The sequence below is a fragment of the Vanacampus margaritifer genome, chromosome 2, assembly GCF_051991255.1.
Source record: "Vanacampus margaritifer isolate UIUO_Vmar chromosome 2, RoL_Vmar_1.0, whole genome shotgun sequence".
Lineage (NCBI taxonomy): Eukaryota > Metazoa > Chordata > Actinopteri > Syngnathiformes > Syngnathidae > Vanacampus > Vanacampus margaritifer.
The window spans coordinates 48,303,629-48,320,265 of record NC_135433.1 but is presented as its reverse complement, the minus strand read 5'-3'; the positions used below and the strand labels follow the sequence as shown (position 1 = coordinate 48,320,265).

At 38.6% G+C, this 16,637-nt stretch overlaps 1 protein-coding gene across 1 annotated transcript in view; it reads left to right on the top strand.

Annotated features, from left to right (window-relative positions):
• The window catches only part of gys1 (glycogen synthase 1 (muscle)), a 17,291-nt gene extending 665 nt beyond the window's left edge, over nucleotides 1-16,626 (top strand). The window contains exons 2-16 of the mRNA XM_077555849.1: nucleotides 4,825-4,943; nucleotides 5,011-5,192; nucleotides 6,325-6,516; nucleotides 6,603-6,785; nucleotides 9,362-9,506; nucleotides 12,502-12,619; nucleotides 12,729-12,849; nucleotides 12,944-13,050; nucleotides 13,270-13,329; nucleotides 13,429-13,621; nucleotides 14,685-14,811; nucleotides 14,887-14,982; nucleotides 15,071-15,234; nucleotides 15,311-15,391; nucleotides 15,484-16,626. Of these exons, the coding sequence (XP_077411975.1) occupies nucleotides 4,826-4,943; nucleotides 5,011-5,192; nucleotides 6,325-6,516; nucleotides 6,603-6,785; nucleotides 9,362-9,506; nucleotides 12,502-12,619; nucleotides 12,729-12,849; nucleotides 12,944-13,050; nucleotides 13,270-13,329; nucleotides 13,429-13,621; nucleotides 14,685-14,811; nucleotides 14,887-14,982; nucleotides 15,071-15,234; nucleotides 15,311-15,391; nucleotides 15,484-15,729 (2,133 nt within the window). The 5' untranslated portion in view covers nucleotide 4,825 and the 3' untranslated portion in view covers nucleotides 15,730-16,626. The remainder of the gene's footprint in view (nucleotides 1-4,824; nucleotides 4,944-5,010; nucleotides 5,193-6,324; nucleotides 6,517-6,602; nucleotides 6,786-9,361; nucleotides 9,507-12,501; nucleotides 12,620-12,728; nucleotides 12,850-12,943; nucleotides 13,051-13,269; nucleotides 13,330-13,428; nucleotides 13,622-14,684; nucleotides 14,812-14,886; nucleotides 14,983-15,070; nucleotides 15,235-15,310; nucleotides 15,392-15,483) is intronic.
• Nucleotides 16,627-16,637: the final 11 nt, after the last annotated feature.

Genomic DNA, 16,637 nt, shown 5'->3' with positions numbered 1-16,637 from the left:
ATATTTAGGCTGCAGCATGCAAAAAATTATTATTTTTGATAGATTATACTATGGATTATTTGGAGTAGTCAAGGTATCTGGAAGAAAAAAAAACATATTTAATTCCTATAACTTTATTAAAACAATTGACATTTTAAATGGAAGGAAATTTAATATGATTCAGGCTAGTGCTGCAACAAGTATTTTAAGACTCAATTAATCTGTCGATTGTTTTGTTGATTAATCAATGAATCGATAAAAACATGTTTTCATTCCCATCCCTTTATTCAAAAGCAGGGCATTGATTATGAAACGTTGCCCATGCGGTGGCGTCAATGAAGTCCCAGTGAACCCCCATTTCTTTATGAAGTGATACCATTGTATCGGTTACCTTTTAAATATATATACCCCCCCCCCCCCCCCCTTCCACATCCTCACTAATGTGGCTCTAAAGGAGACTGGCAACATCTATTTAAAGGTAAGTTTGTAAGAGATCATGTTCAAGAACACCTGAACTACATCAAGCCTGTTTGCTCATGTGTCCCCTTTGTTTAGTGCTGCCTCACAGCGGGCTGATTTCAGCTCCAAAATTAACTACCCATTTGTTTATGCCAAATGTGTCCCAACTTCACATTAGGAGTATTTCACATTTGTCATGTCAATAAAAGTAGATCAAGTTTATACTTGATCAGGGCTCAAAACAAAAACAATGGTTTATATTTAGAGTGTAGAACCCAGTTAGGTATATATAGCTTTTCTTTGTCGTTCAAAAGAACCCTAGAAGGACTGTTGGGGTGGGGGTTGGAGCACACCATGTGTATGTGTTTGCACTATTGCACTCTATATAATCTGTCTGAGATGGTCAAAGGGCTTCTTCTGGCTGCCTTCCCAAGTAGCTCTATAAAAGACTCTCTCCCGCTCAAACATGCACACACAGACACAATGGTGGCCCTAAATTGCGCAATGAACTCTATGGGGAAAACAAACTGTAGCTGAGCTTTTACCTTGAGTCCGATATGCACTAACTTTCCGCGTAGAGCACAGTGCAATCGTCTTAGGCTACTGTTACATTTGTTGTTTCAGCAAGGCTATCGTGATGGAATGAACTACAAGAGGATACGCAATTTAAACGACTAGGGCGAGGGCAATGTTTCATGGGTATTCATTCAAATGTGGCCTCTGTAAAAGGGCAAATTGGTGCGCAATTCTCAAAATAAATTCAAAATGCAGGACTTCCTGTTAGGTTTAGCAGCATATGACTACAGAATACTTTTTTCTAGGTCTTAGGGTTTTAAGGCATTTTTTGAAAATTGCACTAGAAATGTCTAAAATAGTGATGCTCATGCCAGGTCTGATGTGCGTGCAAAACTTTCATGAGTTTTCGCCCATGTTTAGACAGCATCATTTTTTTGTGTGCAAACAATGCATCGCCACGGCAATGGCGTGCAACGAAATAAAAAGTTTTTGATAAGTTTTCATTTCAAACATCTTAACTCATTCACTGCCATTGATGGCTATAGATGTCAAAAATTATTTTTAACTATTTCTATTAGTTTAACATTTTTTCCACTTTTGTTAACAAAAGTATGAAAACCTAAAAAAAAAACAAATTATTGTACATTTAGAACAGATATAAAATTTGTGATTAATTAATTTTTAATAATCTTTTGTTCTTTTTTTAAAGTAATTTTAATTATTATTTTTTAAATGTTTAATTATCTTTTCTATAAAGAAAATAAGATTATTAAAAATTAGGGGCGTCAGGCGATTACATTTTTTAATCATCATTAACCGCATGACTTCACTAGTTAAATCACAATTAATGACAAATTTTATATCTATTCTAAATGTACAATCAAAAAAATTCTAGGTTTTCATACTCTTGTTAACAAAAGTGGGAAAAAATGTTAAACTAATGGAAATATTTAAAATGATTTTTTGATGTCTATAGCCGTCAATGGCAGTGAATGAGTTAAGATGAAACACGGCAAGTTCGTAGACGAACTGATAAATTCTGTAGGATTAGCTAAAATATGAGCTCTACTAAAGGTCCAAAAAAATGGTGGCAAAATCCAAAGTTAATTCAAAATTGGGGACTTCCTGTTATGTTTAGCTTAAGGCTCCAAGTCTGTACGATCCCCCCCTGATGTTGTCCCAGGTTGAGATGGTACAGCCCAAGTTTGAAGTCAATAGGGTTAACCGTCTTGGACAAGGGGGCAATAGTATGACCCCTGTAAATGTGCAAAAATGGGCCAAAATTAGACACCTTCAAATACTCATTTTCAGCTACTGCCACCAAAGTCTTTTTTGTTTTGGGATACGTGCTGCACGTGGCATGACAGCTCATGTAGACAGAATTAAGATTTCATATCTTTGGAATGAGACGTTGATTGATAAGGTATATAGCTTTGAATGTAATCCATTGGACACACGATGTGCTGCCCATGCTGCCAATCATTCACCAACTGGAGGATTCCAATTCGTTCTCACAAGTATTGACTGAAGATCGTTTCTGTCATTTGAGGTAAACCCTCAAGGGCAATGACAGCTTGGCGTTATTATCTCTTGACAAACATTTCCTCTCTCATATGCAAACTCGGTGTGTCATCAATTAGCACAGTTGCACTTTCAAAAGCACCTTGCATAATCCTCATTTGAGCAATCTATATTCTCTCGCCCATGCAAGAAGATACTGCTGGCAGTTATTGGCTGACATTGAGTGTTTCCTGTGCAACATGGAGTTAATATACAGTTTGTCAAAGTCAAGTGTAGAAGAAACCGTCAGAGGTGGCAGAAGTGCTCGTACACGTGTGTGTGTGTGTGTGTGTGTGTGTGTGTGTGTGTGTGTGTGTGTGTGTGTGTGTGTGTGTGTGTGTGTGTGTGTGTGTGTGTGTGTGTGTGTGTGTGTGTGTGTGTGTGTGTGTGTGTGTGTGTGTGTGTGTGTGTGTGTGTGTGTGTGTAAAAAAAAAAAAAGTGTATGGAAAAGTACTGACTCACCTTTTGCACTTAAATGAATGAAAACCTAGTCCAAAAAATACTTGGAGTACAAAAATTGACATTTTCCTCCTTATCAATCCATTAAAATCACCACAGTTGACTTTACCTGTCTTTATTCACATCTTTGAAAACATAAAATTTCATATAAATCGTGTCATATTCTGTGAAAGTGAAAAACCCTGAAACAAGCCTATTTTAATGATGTAAGGAGTAGAAAGTACAATTTTCTATGTTCAAATGTAATAAAAGTAGTTAAAATGTCATCAGAAAAATAAATACTATAATACAAATGAATAATACTGAGTATTGTAATATACTTATAATATCGAGTACTGAATATTCAAATTGTACTTTAAGCACTGTAATGAAATGTACGTCATTACTTCCCACCACTCCATGTGAGTGTGAATAGACTCTAGGGCAGCCTTAACGATTTTGAATAATAGTCAAATTGTGATTCACCGTCTCCCCTCAATATTGTGATTTTGATTTAGTATGCGGTAGGACTGGGTATCAATTAAAATTCACTAAATCGATTTGATTCACTGATTTTCAATTCAGTTAAGGATTTCTTGCAGAACCAATTTTTGTCACGTTACATAAAAGAAAAAAAATAAGATGCCAAAAAAGCATTTAAGCCTTTAAGTAAAAAAAAACAAACACTTTAATTAAAATTGTATTTTTGCATGAATTTATTAAACTGATCTATTTATGGTTTTATGATTCAATTTCAGGCTATAAAAAGGAAAATGTATTTGATTTGATTAAATTAATTAAACTTATTTATTATGATCCTCTTCCCATTAATTTTTTCCAGCAAACGCAAGCAATAAATAATTCTGCACAGTATTGCAAGAAAATTAGGGATGTTCATTACCACTTTTTTAGAAAACTGATTCCAGTACGAGCACTCAACTCTTGAGTAGTCACTGATACCGATACCACTAGTACTTTTGATTTGGGGTGTTAGAAAAAATCGATTCGGCAATATATCGCGATATTACAGCGCACAATTCTCTAATCGATTCCAAATGCGGCCGAATCGATTTTTAAAATCAATATAATAATTTTAAACATCAATTTTTTTATGGGAATATTCAACAAAACGTCTTACTTAGGGTTAGGATTCACACATTAAGCAGGGAAGAATGTTATATTAATGTAACATTAAGCCTTAATATTTGATTTCAGTGCTGTTCAAACATGAAACAGACTGCAACCTGTTTGTTAAATGCAGTGGCTCAGTTATAAGCCTGAATTTTCAGATAAATAAATACATTTTCATACAAATCTTACAGTATACATGTACAAGTTCACTGATAATATCTTCTAAATATGAGTTTAAAAAAATTGCAATAATCAATTTATAGATTCGTATCGGGATTAATCAGTATCGAATCGTGATTTATGAATCGTGATACGAATCGAATCGCCAGGTAGTAGGCAATTCACACCCCTACTTTTGATATATAAAATTTCCCCCAAAAAACAGTGATAGATGATTATGAAGACCTGTATATCTCAATATAGTATTTTCCTTAAAATTGCATGAAATGAATGGCAATTTTCTATTATTCAAATTTCTACCAATCTTAAAATGGCAACAAGCGGTATTGGCAACCTTCGCGAGTACTGATACCCCTAAAACTAAGGCTGGTATCGACACTGATACCGATATCTAGTATCACTAGTACTCACCCATCTCTACAAATGAATGTTTGGTCTTATATGAAGCCTTTACATTTTAAACATTGCTTTCTGCCACATTGCAATGTTGACGAATCTGATGAATTGTTCAGCCCTATTAGACACGACTTATCTGTGCTGTGGTGTTTTGTGTTTTCCCAGTATGCCGCTGGCTCGCAGCTTGTCCGTCACGTCCCTGCCTGGGCTGGAGGAGTGGGACGAGGATTTTGATTTGGAGGACGCCGTCCTTTTCGAAATTGCCTGGGAGGTCGCCAACAAAGGTAAGCACACATTTGGCGTGATTGTGGGGACGCTGACGTTCCGTCTTTTGGCGCGGCATGCGTGCAGTCGGAGGCATCTACACAGTCATCCAGACCAAAGCGCGCCTGACGTCGGAGGAATGGGGGGAGAACTACTTCCTGGTGGGCCCTTACGTGGAGAGCAACGTGCGCACGCAGGTGGAGCTCATCGAGCCCACAAACCCGGCACTCAAGAGGACCATTGACAAGATGAACTCCAGTGGGTGTAAGGTGAAGTATCACCACACATGCACAACAAACACACACACACACACACATGCCAGAGTTAGAACTGAATGTCCCGTTGGAGAACAGGCCCACTCACTCACTATAGTGGGAGTGCGCGGCCTCCTGTCCCAGATCATACTTCAAAACTCTCGTGACATTTCCTTGCAAAGGTTAGAGGTTGTATGAAGTTCCCTTCACTCCAACACGCGCACACACACACACATTTGTCTCTACTAGTTTAAGCCACACCAGTATTAGAGTAACATGCGACTATAGCAAAAAGAAGGACCAAACTGTTTTCCACCAAATATTTTGGAATGTGTGACGAAGACCAAGGAAGAAGATCTTTAACATTGCAAGTGAGGGCGAGGTTTCCCTTCATTTTTTTTGTAAGTGAAAAGGCATGAAATTTAACTCATTCACTGCCATTTACAGATGCTAACTTATGAACCACTTTGACTTGCAGTCTTTCACTACACTACTGCAGGATTCATTGCAACAACTTCACAAAATTATACCCCAAAATGGCGTAAACATGCGTCAGTGCGTCATCAATCAGATTACAACAATAATGCAAACAAATCTGTGGCTGGATTCACTTTAATTTGTCATGTTTCATAAAACAATGATATGTAAACAAGCGAACTGTACTTTGTAAACACTGGACCTATCTAGACACTATATAAATAAACACATAAATAAATAATATATACTGTACATATACAAAAAATAAAACCACAATTATCAATGCTAAGCGTTAGCATGTCATTGTTTGCTAGCATTATGCCAAGCAGATGCACAGCCGTGTGGTTGTTTGAAATACACAATGTGTAATTGTCGTTGTTTTATGTTTCATAAGATGGCAAACTTTAACTGGGAGTGCTCTTCGCCAGTGTAGAACCTCTTGGTTGATTCATTTTTAAATATTGGCTGAATTGATGCTTGTTGCGAAGTGAATTTAGTTACAGCGCTGGTATCGCAAGCAAAAAAATCAACCGTAGGATGGCTTGTATCTTGAATCACTTTTAAGTCGAGTTAAGGCACAACGGTTTTTGTAATTTGAGTTACAAGCTAAGTCACGGTACAAATGAAACTCTTAAGTAAATGTCCCACTTAGCACATTTACTTTTGGCAGGTGTACTTCGGTCGCTGGCTGATCGAGGGGAGCCCCTACGTGGTTCTCATCGACGTGGCCTTCACTGCTTGGTCTCTGGACACCTGGAAGAGCGAGCTGTGGGAGCTGTGTGACATCGGCGTTCCGTGGTTCGACCGCGAGGCCAACGATGCCGTGCTATTTGGCTTCCTGACAGTCTGGCTCCTAGGAGAGGTCAGAGAGTCCTGCTACATAAACATTTGACAAGTCGTCAAAAAGTGAACCTCATTAACGCATGTGTGCATGGCCCTACTCTGCAGTATGCGGCCCAGTGTGAGACGCCTCACGTGGTGGCCCATTTCCACGAGTGGTTGGCCGGCCTGGGCTTGGTTTTGTGTAGACACAGGCAGTTGCCCATAGCGACCATCTTCACCACGCACGCCACGCTCCTGGGACGCTACCTGTGCGCCGGAAATGTTGACTTCTACAACAGACTCTCGGAGGTTTGTGTTTGAGCGTGTTCACATTTGAATCTTCATTGACACAGAAGGGGATGAGAGATATGGCCAGCGGTGGTTCGCAAACTTTTAACAATAATAACAAATTGTTAGCTCTCAAGTACTAACATAATGGCCAGGATTTAGTCCTAAAAAGTATATTTATTGTAAGCCACTAAATGTACACATTGGACAATAACACTGCGCTGAACTACTGGAAGAGGGGGGAAAAAAAGCTTTAATAATTTAATTCAAATGAATGGCACATAAAAATCTTACTAAGATGCTTGATAACAAACTGCTGTTAAAGATTAAAGCCAAATAGATTGTATAGTACTTAAAAGTTCAATACAACTTAAGTGTCCTTAAAAAATGTACTTTACTAACTTAAAAAGTGCAAACTTCAATGTAATATGTTTGATTATTAGGGGTGCGAATTGCCTAGTACCTTTCGATTCATATCACAATTCATAGGTCACGATTCGATTCGATACTGATTAATCCCGATACGAATATATAAAGTGATTATTGCGATATTTTTATTTTTTTTACTAAAATTTTGAAAATGCTAATCAATAAACATGTACATGTACACTGTAAGATCTGTATGAAAATGTATTTATTTATCTGAAAATTCAGGTTGTAGTCTGTTATTGAAAATTAAATATTAAGGCTTAATGTTTCAATAATATAACATTCTTCCATGCTCAATGTGTAAATCCTAACCCTAAGAAAGACGTTTTGTTGTATATTCCCATAAAAAATTGATGTTTAAAAATCGATTCGGCCGCATATTGAATAGATTCGAGAATTGCGCGCTGTAATATCGCGACATATTGCCGAATCGATTTTTTTCTAACACCCCTATTGATTATATTTCATGTTTTAAAATGTACTTTTTTCAGTGATTCTTTTGCATACCACTAGAAAGCCCACACATCGCTAATGCTATTGTACTACACTTACAGCAATGTTCCACAACGTGGGCCGGTTTCACGTAAAGACATTTTGAAGAACCAGCAGAGAAAGAAATCCAAAGTTATCAATATGAAAATACAACTTGCCATTATGCTGAATGTAGTTGTTGTAATCATTTCCAAGCCTATCGCCACATTTTACAAAGAGCAGGGTTGGCGAATGAGAATCACATGTGGCGATAAACCCATATGACGGCTAATATTGTTCCTTAGATGCAACTTTCTTTTTCTTAGAAGTTGTAGGTTCTTCTACTGTTGCATTAATTTCCCCCTTTCCCAAGAGGCTTTCCAAATAATAATTCATTCAAAAAATTCATTTGCGGTTACTTCTTACTACTACATCACATGACTGAGATGAGTGGTTGGACAAGTTTCCAGAGGTACAGGCTGTTGCGCCTGACTTTCAGAATAAACTGTCTTTCCGACTCTGATGATCAATAAATTATGTTTTGCTCTTTCTTTCTGTGCAGCCATTTATGAATGAGTTGGCCGTTGAGGTCTTTATGTTTGTGGACCTGTGGTTTAAAGTATTGTTTGGGTTCAGTTCAGATAACAAATACATTTCTTGTGCATGAAAGGTAATTGCCCAACCGATGGTGCATGTTGTTACAGGGAGCAAACAAGATCATTACTCGTGTACACAAAGGTATCCCCCTCTAGGCTTCATAAATTGAAGGGAAATAACACTAAAACTATCAGAGCGAGAAAATAATCTAACATGTGCTATGGGAGACTTTAACATTTAGTCAAGTGTAGAGTAACTGACCAAAGATTATTTTCAAATCATGTTACGTCAGACAATGATATGCTTTTATTTGTAGTCCACCAAGTAACTCATTCACTGCCATTGACGGCAATAGACATCAAACATTCATTTGAACTATTTTGATTAGTTTCACATTTAGCATTTTTTTTAACTAGTCATGCGATTAATTACAATTCAAAATTACAATAAAATTTTTCAATTGCCTGATCCTCCTAATTTTTAATAGCATTTTCTTCTTTTTTTAATTATGGGCATCAGGTGGTTTTTAATTGTAATTATTCACATGACTTCACTAGTTAACTCCCGATTAATCGCACATTTTATATCTGTTCTAAATGTGCAATACATTTTTTTTCTAGGTTTTCATACTCTTAACAAAAGTGGAAAAAAATGTGAAACTAATAGAAACATCTATAGCTGTCAATGGCAGTGAATGAGTTAATATAAAGCTGCTACTTTATGATGGCATAAATATGGGAAAACTTTTCAAATCAAAACGAGGTTCATCAAGTAGGATTTTTTTTTAACGGCATTTTACAATGCTTATTATGTATATGTGGACAAAACCATTTATTTCACTTTCAATATGTCCTCCAAGCATGACACAATTGATAACTCCACGCTGAGAATAACCACAACAACCAACCATGCGCATTCGCACCCAAGCACCATTTAGAGTCTTCAGTCAACCCGACACGCTTGCTTTTTAAATGTGAATCGTTTTTTTTGTGAAATTAATCTTTGACAGCTAGACAATAAGAAAAAAGCATTCTGTCAGGGTGTCTTTCTTACTGGCGTGTGTGCATGCGTGCGTGTGCGCGCAACTGTCTGTGTCTCAGTTCAACGTGGATAAGGAAGCAGGCGACAGACAGATCTACCACCGCTACTGTTTGGAGCGAGCGGCTGCCCACTGTGCACACGTCTTCACCACTGTGTCCCAGATCACAGCCATTGAGGCAGAAAGCCTGCTCAAAAGGAAACCAGGTGTGTGAGATGGGTTAAGTGTAGTTTTTATTTAGAAACATACATTTAGAGAACCACCAACCAGTACGATGAACTACATGCTATTAACGTCAAGTTGTGTGAAACGAAATTGGACTGCTTTGCTTCTTTTTATTGGTCACCCAGACAGATTGAGGAGGAATATGTTGTGCCTCTTGGGCCAGTGAAATGATCATCAATGTCATCGTTAAGTCTTTGACTGCCAAACGTTATCCAAAAACCAACCCCGACAATGCCAGCCGATTTAGAGTATTTTAACTCATCTTTCAAGGCAAACAGAATATTGTGTGTTTTGACTACATATACATGGTGCGTTCTATTCTTTCATTAGAAAAAAAAAAGTTTCTACCTTATTCCGTTCTTTTGTAATTACCATTCGAAAATAGGTCATTTGAGTGACATTGAAAAAATTGAGAAAATTGAAAAGATAAGGAGAGAACGAGCTTTTTGTGAAAAGATCCATTTTCTCCACAACAGTGACTTTGACACAATTTTTTTTTTTCATGGCGAGCTCAGTATTGTTCATTCAATTTGACATGTCATCATTGCTCTCCTTTTTTAATTTTTTTTATATAATTTATATATATATATATATATATATATATATATATATATATATATATATATATTTATTTATTTTTTTGTATGTGGGTGAGTATGTGTATGTGTGTGTGTGTGCGAGCGTGTGAGTGTGCGTGTATTCATCAGTTCACCTAAAACCTATTTTAAAAAATCCCATACTAATAATATAATATAATAATAGATTGCCAAATGCAGAAACATCAATGTAAGTTATCACGATGTGGTGGCTCTTGTTAACAGGCCGAATTAAGTAACCAGAATTAGGTTAAAAAATTCTATATACGTAGACCATGTTTCTATAAATTTTGATATTTGGTTTTTATTTGAGGCAGATATTTTTTCCATTAAAATGTGATTTATGAGGAGGTTCGACCATTGGTCGATATTCAGAGTTTGTTTATTTTTCCAGTTAACAACATATTTTTTGTTTAGTGACGCTCTGTGAATTAGATTTAATGTGACAAAGGCTTTGATCATTTGCGTCATCCTTGAAAACATTCTATTTCATCAGATTCGTCATGTTTCATTGTAATTCCATACACCGTGAGCCCATTGAAAAGAGATACAATGCTGCCATCTGCTGACCATAGTTAGTGGCTGTTTTGGGATTTTACAACCCCAATGACAAGGCAGTGCTGCACAAGACGTTGCACTGCAAATGGCGGCATTCATTAGGATTTTAGCATATGTCATTAAACGTTTTTGGCGGTCAAAGAGTTAAGCAACTATAACTTTAACATACATGGAGCAGCAACACGAAAATAGAGAATAAAATAATTGTAAAAGCTGGTACTGGCCTTTGTAGTATAAAAATGCTTTAAAAAACAAAACGACAATCCACAATATAGGGGAGGCACAAAAAATGAGGAGTTCGCTCTGTATTCAATGTGAGTGATTACAGTAATAGAAGAACAGCACCATCTTTTGAATCGCTGCCCCATCACCGCGGCCCTAATCCTGCATTTAATTTAGTTGGGAAGTCTTTTGACACCTGATAAAGACCACCCAGAGACTCTGTAATCAGATGTCACCAACGTATGCACTAAATGTGCTCTGTATGTATTGGTTATGCTAGTTATTGGCATTTAAGATCAGGTTTCCAAAACAAGCAAAGTAAGTACCGGTACGAGCCATTTATTTTTTTTTTACATTGAATTGGAGCATTCCTATACCTTAAGTGAGAGTCCTCTAATTTCCCAGCAGTATTAAATGCACCGTTACTTCGGAGTTGCTGCATGGGTCTTTGACGTATTCATCGGTTGTGTCCGAATGTGCACCCTGCTCCCTATATAGGGGTCACGCCATTTTGTAGGGGTGTCTGAATGTCCAGGGAGCGAAAATGTAGGGCACTCAAAATTACCCACAATGCACTCTGAAAAGTAGTGAACATCGATGCTACGGGTTGATATAGACCACAATGCATTGCGAGTATGGAAAAAAACATGGCGCGAGAATCAAAGCGGTGCATTAAATGTATACTACGGAAATAATTAGTTTTAGTTGAAAATATGTACAACAAAGGAACTAGAGTACAGTTTTAAAACATTTTCATTCACAATAAATAATCAGCGATTTATGCACCGGTGTGTCGTGACAGGTACGGCGGTCACGTGATATGCGGCGAGGAGAAAGTAGTGAGCTGGCTGTCCGAATCGCCAAACAGAATGAGGGCACTACATATTAGGTGACTATAGAGTGCGGGGCTGTGTAGTGAATGAGGGGTTAGGGCAGGGGTGTCAAACGTACACAAAGGGGTTTAATCCGGCCAGTGAGATGATTTTGTAAAATAAAAAAAAATGTATTTCCAGACTAATTAATCAGCCAACCACAATCAAAACACATACATTTGTGATTTTGCAAGCAATCCTTCCACAAAATTGCCCCGGATGTCATTATTTTACACACAACCTAAAGTTACGGTTTATTTAAAATTAGAAAAATAAAACGAACATAAATGTGCTACATACGACACAAATTCAACTACTGGTAACGCAAACACATGGGACAAGGATTAACGTCATAACTTCAAGAACTATGCCACACAATGCATTCTGGGAACAATATCGATGCAAAACAGGTAGATATAACACACACAGAACTCATATGGGCAAAGTGCTGCCGCGTTCCATTTTTTTGTTTGTGTTATTTTTTTGGGAACGATATATTTACAGTTGAGCCTTGCTATTTAGGGTTGGCCTGCAAATAGCAAAAATTTGTGTTTGAAGTTATGCACCATGATTTTACCGGTCCGGCCCACTTGGTAATATATTTTCCTCCATGTAGCCCCTGAGCTAATATGAATTTCACACCCCTGGGTTAGGGCATAAGGGTGGACATTCCAACACAGCCACTGTGTATATTGCCTTACGTAATGTATTCCTCACATCCCACACAGACATCGTCACGCCCAACGGACTCAACGTAAAGAAGTTCTCAGCTGTGCATGAGTTTCAGAACCTCCACGCGCAGAGCAAGAATCGGATTCAGGAGTTTGTCAGGGGACACTTTTACGGGTCAGTCCAGTTATTATAATTCTGCTTCTGTCATTGTGAAAGCCCGTGTTGAGCAGTGATCTATGGAAGTCATGTGACTGGCGTTATTGTTTTTTTTCATGGCCGCCAGGCACCTCGACTTCAACCTGGACAAGTGTTTGTTCCTCTTCATTGCCGGAAGATATGAATTCTCCAACAAAGGAGCTGACATCTTCTTGGAGTCTTTGGCCAGACTCAACTATCTGCTAAGAGTAAGTGTGTGTTTGGTGCCTTGTATTAGCGGCATGCTAATTTATTCACCTCTCAATAAGAAACAAATGCGCATGTTTGACATTTTTCTGGCAGGTCAATCACAGCGACGTGACCGTCATTGCATTTTTCATCATGCCGGCTCGGACAAACAATTTCAATGTGGAGACCTTAAAGGGTCAAGCGGTCAGGAAGCAACTGTGGTGAGGATGACTGTATGGGCAAAAGTATTGGGACACTAGGCCATTACACTTACAAAATGGGGATTGATTTATAAATTTGAATACATGCCCATATTGTTTATTTAAATTTAGCTGTTAAAACTATAACGTTAAGGGTAGTTTTCGCTATACCGCGCGCACTATATGTGGATGTACTTTTAAGATACTCTTAATTGCTTGTCTTGTTCTTTTCACTGACAGGGACACGGCTCAAACGGTAAAGGAGCGCTTCGGGAAAAAACTTTATGAGTCTCTGCTTGTGTAAGTTGGCCTCTTTCACGTTTTCTTATCTTGTAACATATTATCCGTGCTGTGTATTTCCTCGATGACTTTTTGTACGTTATTGTGCGTTTTCATTAGTGGACAGCTGCCAGATGTGTCAAAGATGCTGGACAAAGAAGACTTCACCATAATGAAGCGCGCCATCTTCGCCACTCAAAGGCAGTGCCAGCCTCCGGTCTGCACTCATAACATGCTGGAGGACAGCGGCGACCCCATTCTCAACTCGGTGCGCCGCATCGGCCTTTTCAACAGCTCTGCTGACCGTGTCAAGGTATGCTTACTTGACATCAGCCACAATAACATAATATAACACATCATTAGGAACACCGGCACAGTCCGTATGTGAGCAGTTTGCAAAAGTAATGATGCTACAAAAGATAATAATCCTCAGTTTCAATAGATTTGGTCAGAGAGGTGGTCATTTAATGTCCTCCATCAAGTACACTGAGTGATCATGTTTGATTCGCTGATTAAATACCTGTTTTTACACTTTATATAGGATATGTTTAAGAACCCATTCAAAATTGGTCTAGAGTTCAGTGACCCAGCACGGCATCCACTTTGTGATGCAAACTACTGTCACCTACAGGACAGGGCTTGAACTGCGGCCAAGCAAATTTTACAATCAAAAAGGTGTCACGGATGTTTATCCTGGTTAGGCTGTGTCTGTGATTTAGTTAGCCCATTCTAGTTGTGCTCATTACTGTGGGAGTTGTGTTGGTCTAATAATATAGAACTGCACTGTATAAAATTTTACAATTTCTTTACAATAATAGGTTGTATGCACCTCCACGAATATAACCATGGCATTCTGATTAATATTATGTTTGTGGAATATGAATAAAGCTGAAAAATCCAATAGTAAAAAAAAAAAAAATCTATTTCAGGGGGCGGCCATTTTGCCACTTGCTGTCAACTGAAAATGGCATCCAGTAGTTCAGGGCGCAGGTAATGACCAACCACGGCTGACCTGTTTTTTTGAGTTGGGTCATGTGATGTTTGCAAGCTGAACCGTGATTGGGCATTAACCTGAGCCCTGAGCAACAGTGATGCCATTTTGAGTTGACAGTACGTGGCAAAATGGCTGCCCCCTAAGATGGATAAAAATGGCTGGATTTTGCTTCATAACTCCACAAATGTAATATTAATCAGAATGTCATGTTTAGATTAGTAAGGTCACATATATTATTGTCAAGAAATGGTTAAGGTTGACTTCCCCTTTAAGTTCGTTAAATCCAACTTTCAATAAAGTCTGTGTTTAGCACACAAACCATTTAGGTCTCCTGCTTGCTGATAGTTTAAAATCGTAATGCCTTTTTTGTGTTTCCATGCAGATTATATTCCATCCCGAGTTCCTGTCCTCCACTTCTCCTCTGCTTCCAATGGACTACGAGGAGTTTGTAAGAGGTTGCCACCTGGGTGTCTTCCCCTCATACTATGAACCTTGGGGCTACACACCAGGTTTGACCCTTGCACGCTAACAAGATGCGGATATTTTAAATGAAAGTCAACTACAGTCTATGATGTCATTTTCAGCCGAGTGCACGGTCATGGGAATTCCCTCCATCTCAACAAACCTTTCAGGCTTTGGTTGTTTCATGGAGGAACACATAGCAGATCCCTCAGCATATGGTGGGTTTTTCTTTTTTGGATTTCAGCATGGGAATGATTCAAAACAAGGTGCGAGGTGTGCGCCCTCTAACACCTTTTACCTTTGCAGGGATTTACATCCTGGACCGGCGGTTCCGAGGGGTGGACGAGTCGTGTAACCAGCTCACTTCCTTCCTGTTCCAGTTCTGCAAGCAGAGCCGGCGCCAGAGGATCATCCAGAGGAACCGCACGGAGCGCCTAAGTGACCTCCTGGACTGGAGATACCTCGGCAGGGTACGAGTTCAGATAGGGAGCGTGATTGGTTTTGATCCTGTGATCATTTTGAAGCCAATCCTGTATTTCTTTATAGTATTATGTAGCTGCACGTCACATGGCCCTGGCTAAGGCTTTCCCTGACACCTTCCTGTACGAACCTCATGATCCCACCTCAGTAAGTTGACTTGATTAATTCTTAATTAAATTTTAGAAGACAATCCCTTCCTATATCCAGCGCTGAACCTCTCCTGTCTGTTTCCCCTTCAGACGTCAGGCTTCCGCTACCCCCGTCCCGCCTCCGTGCCGCCGTCTCCTTCCCTCTCCCGCCACTCCTCCCCCCACCACAGCGACGTCGAGGACAACGATGAAGACGAACGCTACGACGAAGATCTGGAGGCCGAAAAGGACCGAGTGAACATTCGCCAGCCCTTCACGTTGCCGTTCAAAAACAAGATTTCCGCTGTCTACAGGGCCAACGGGAACGGCAACGGGGTCGCAAGCGAGAAGAACTGACGCAGAAACAAGCCAGAACATGCTAAATGTCGCTTGGGAGATTTTTGGATGACTACTAATCACCATGCGTTTCAAGAACTAATTATATCTATGTATTTAAAAAATAATTTAACACAGGATTGATGTGAATCTATGTCTTCCCTGCCAGTCAACCAGCAGTGTTACAAGTGGTTTGTTTTGAAAGATTAACAGCACACACACATTGAAAACGTCACAAATGCTGTATTTTACTAAAACTGGACTAAGTTAAAATAACTTTAAGGATTCTCTAGTTTTTTTTTTAATAGAGTAGAAAAAACTAAATCCTTTTTACTGTCTTGTCATCTTTCTACTTGAAGGCAGTACCCTCTTTTTTCCGAATTGGAAAACATGGTTTTCTGCCAGTAGCCAGTAAACACTTCAAGTATCCCGATTACACTGTTTCACACTCAATTGTAGCACTTTTTCTATCTTTCAAATGCCTTGTTTCTCAAAAATCAAAATGGAAAACAAATGTTGAAAATACTCATACGCTAAACAACAATAGCACCAAAAAGCTCTTCGGCCTTTTTGTGTTTGAATTTTACTGCCAAGCCTTATAAAGTTTTCTGCCATGATTACTGTGAACCGCCTCACGCTCCCGCTTCTCTACCTGTGTGTTGACGAGTAATTTATTATTGAGGGGAGAAAAGGATCATGAGACAGCTGGAATTACAAAAAAAAAAGTGAACGTGTCTTAGTGATTGCAACTGTGTTTGCATGTGTGAATTGAGCCTAGAATAGGAAATGGAAGAAGGAAAGGCATTTTGCAAGATGTATGTATACTCCCTGTGAGAGTTTTATCATTTCTTCCAATCTTGCACCATATGAACATATAATAAAGATTCAATATAAAGAACCTGTCAAAGGTTTACAAACAATAACTGCTC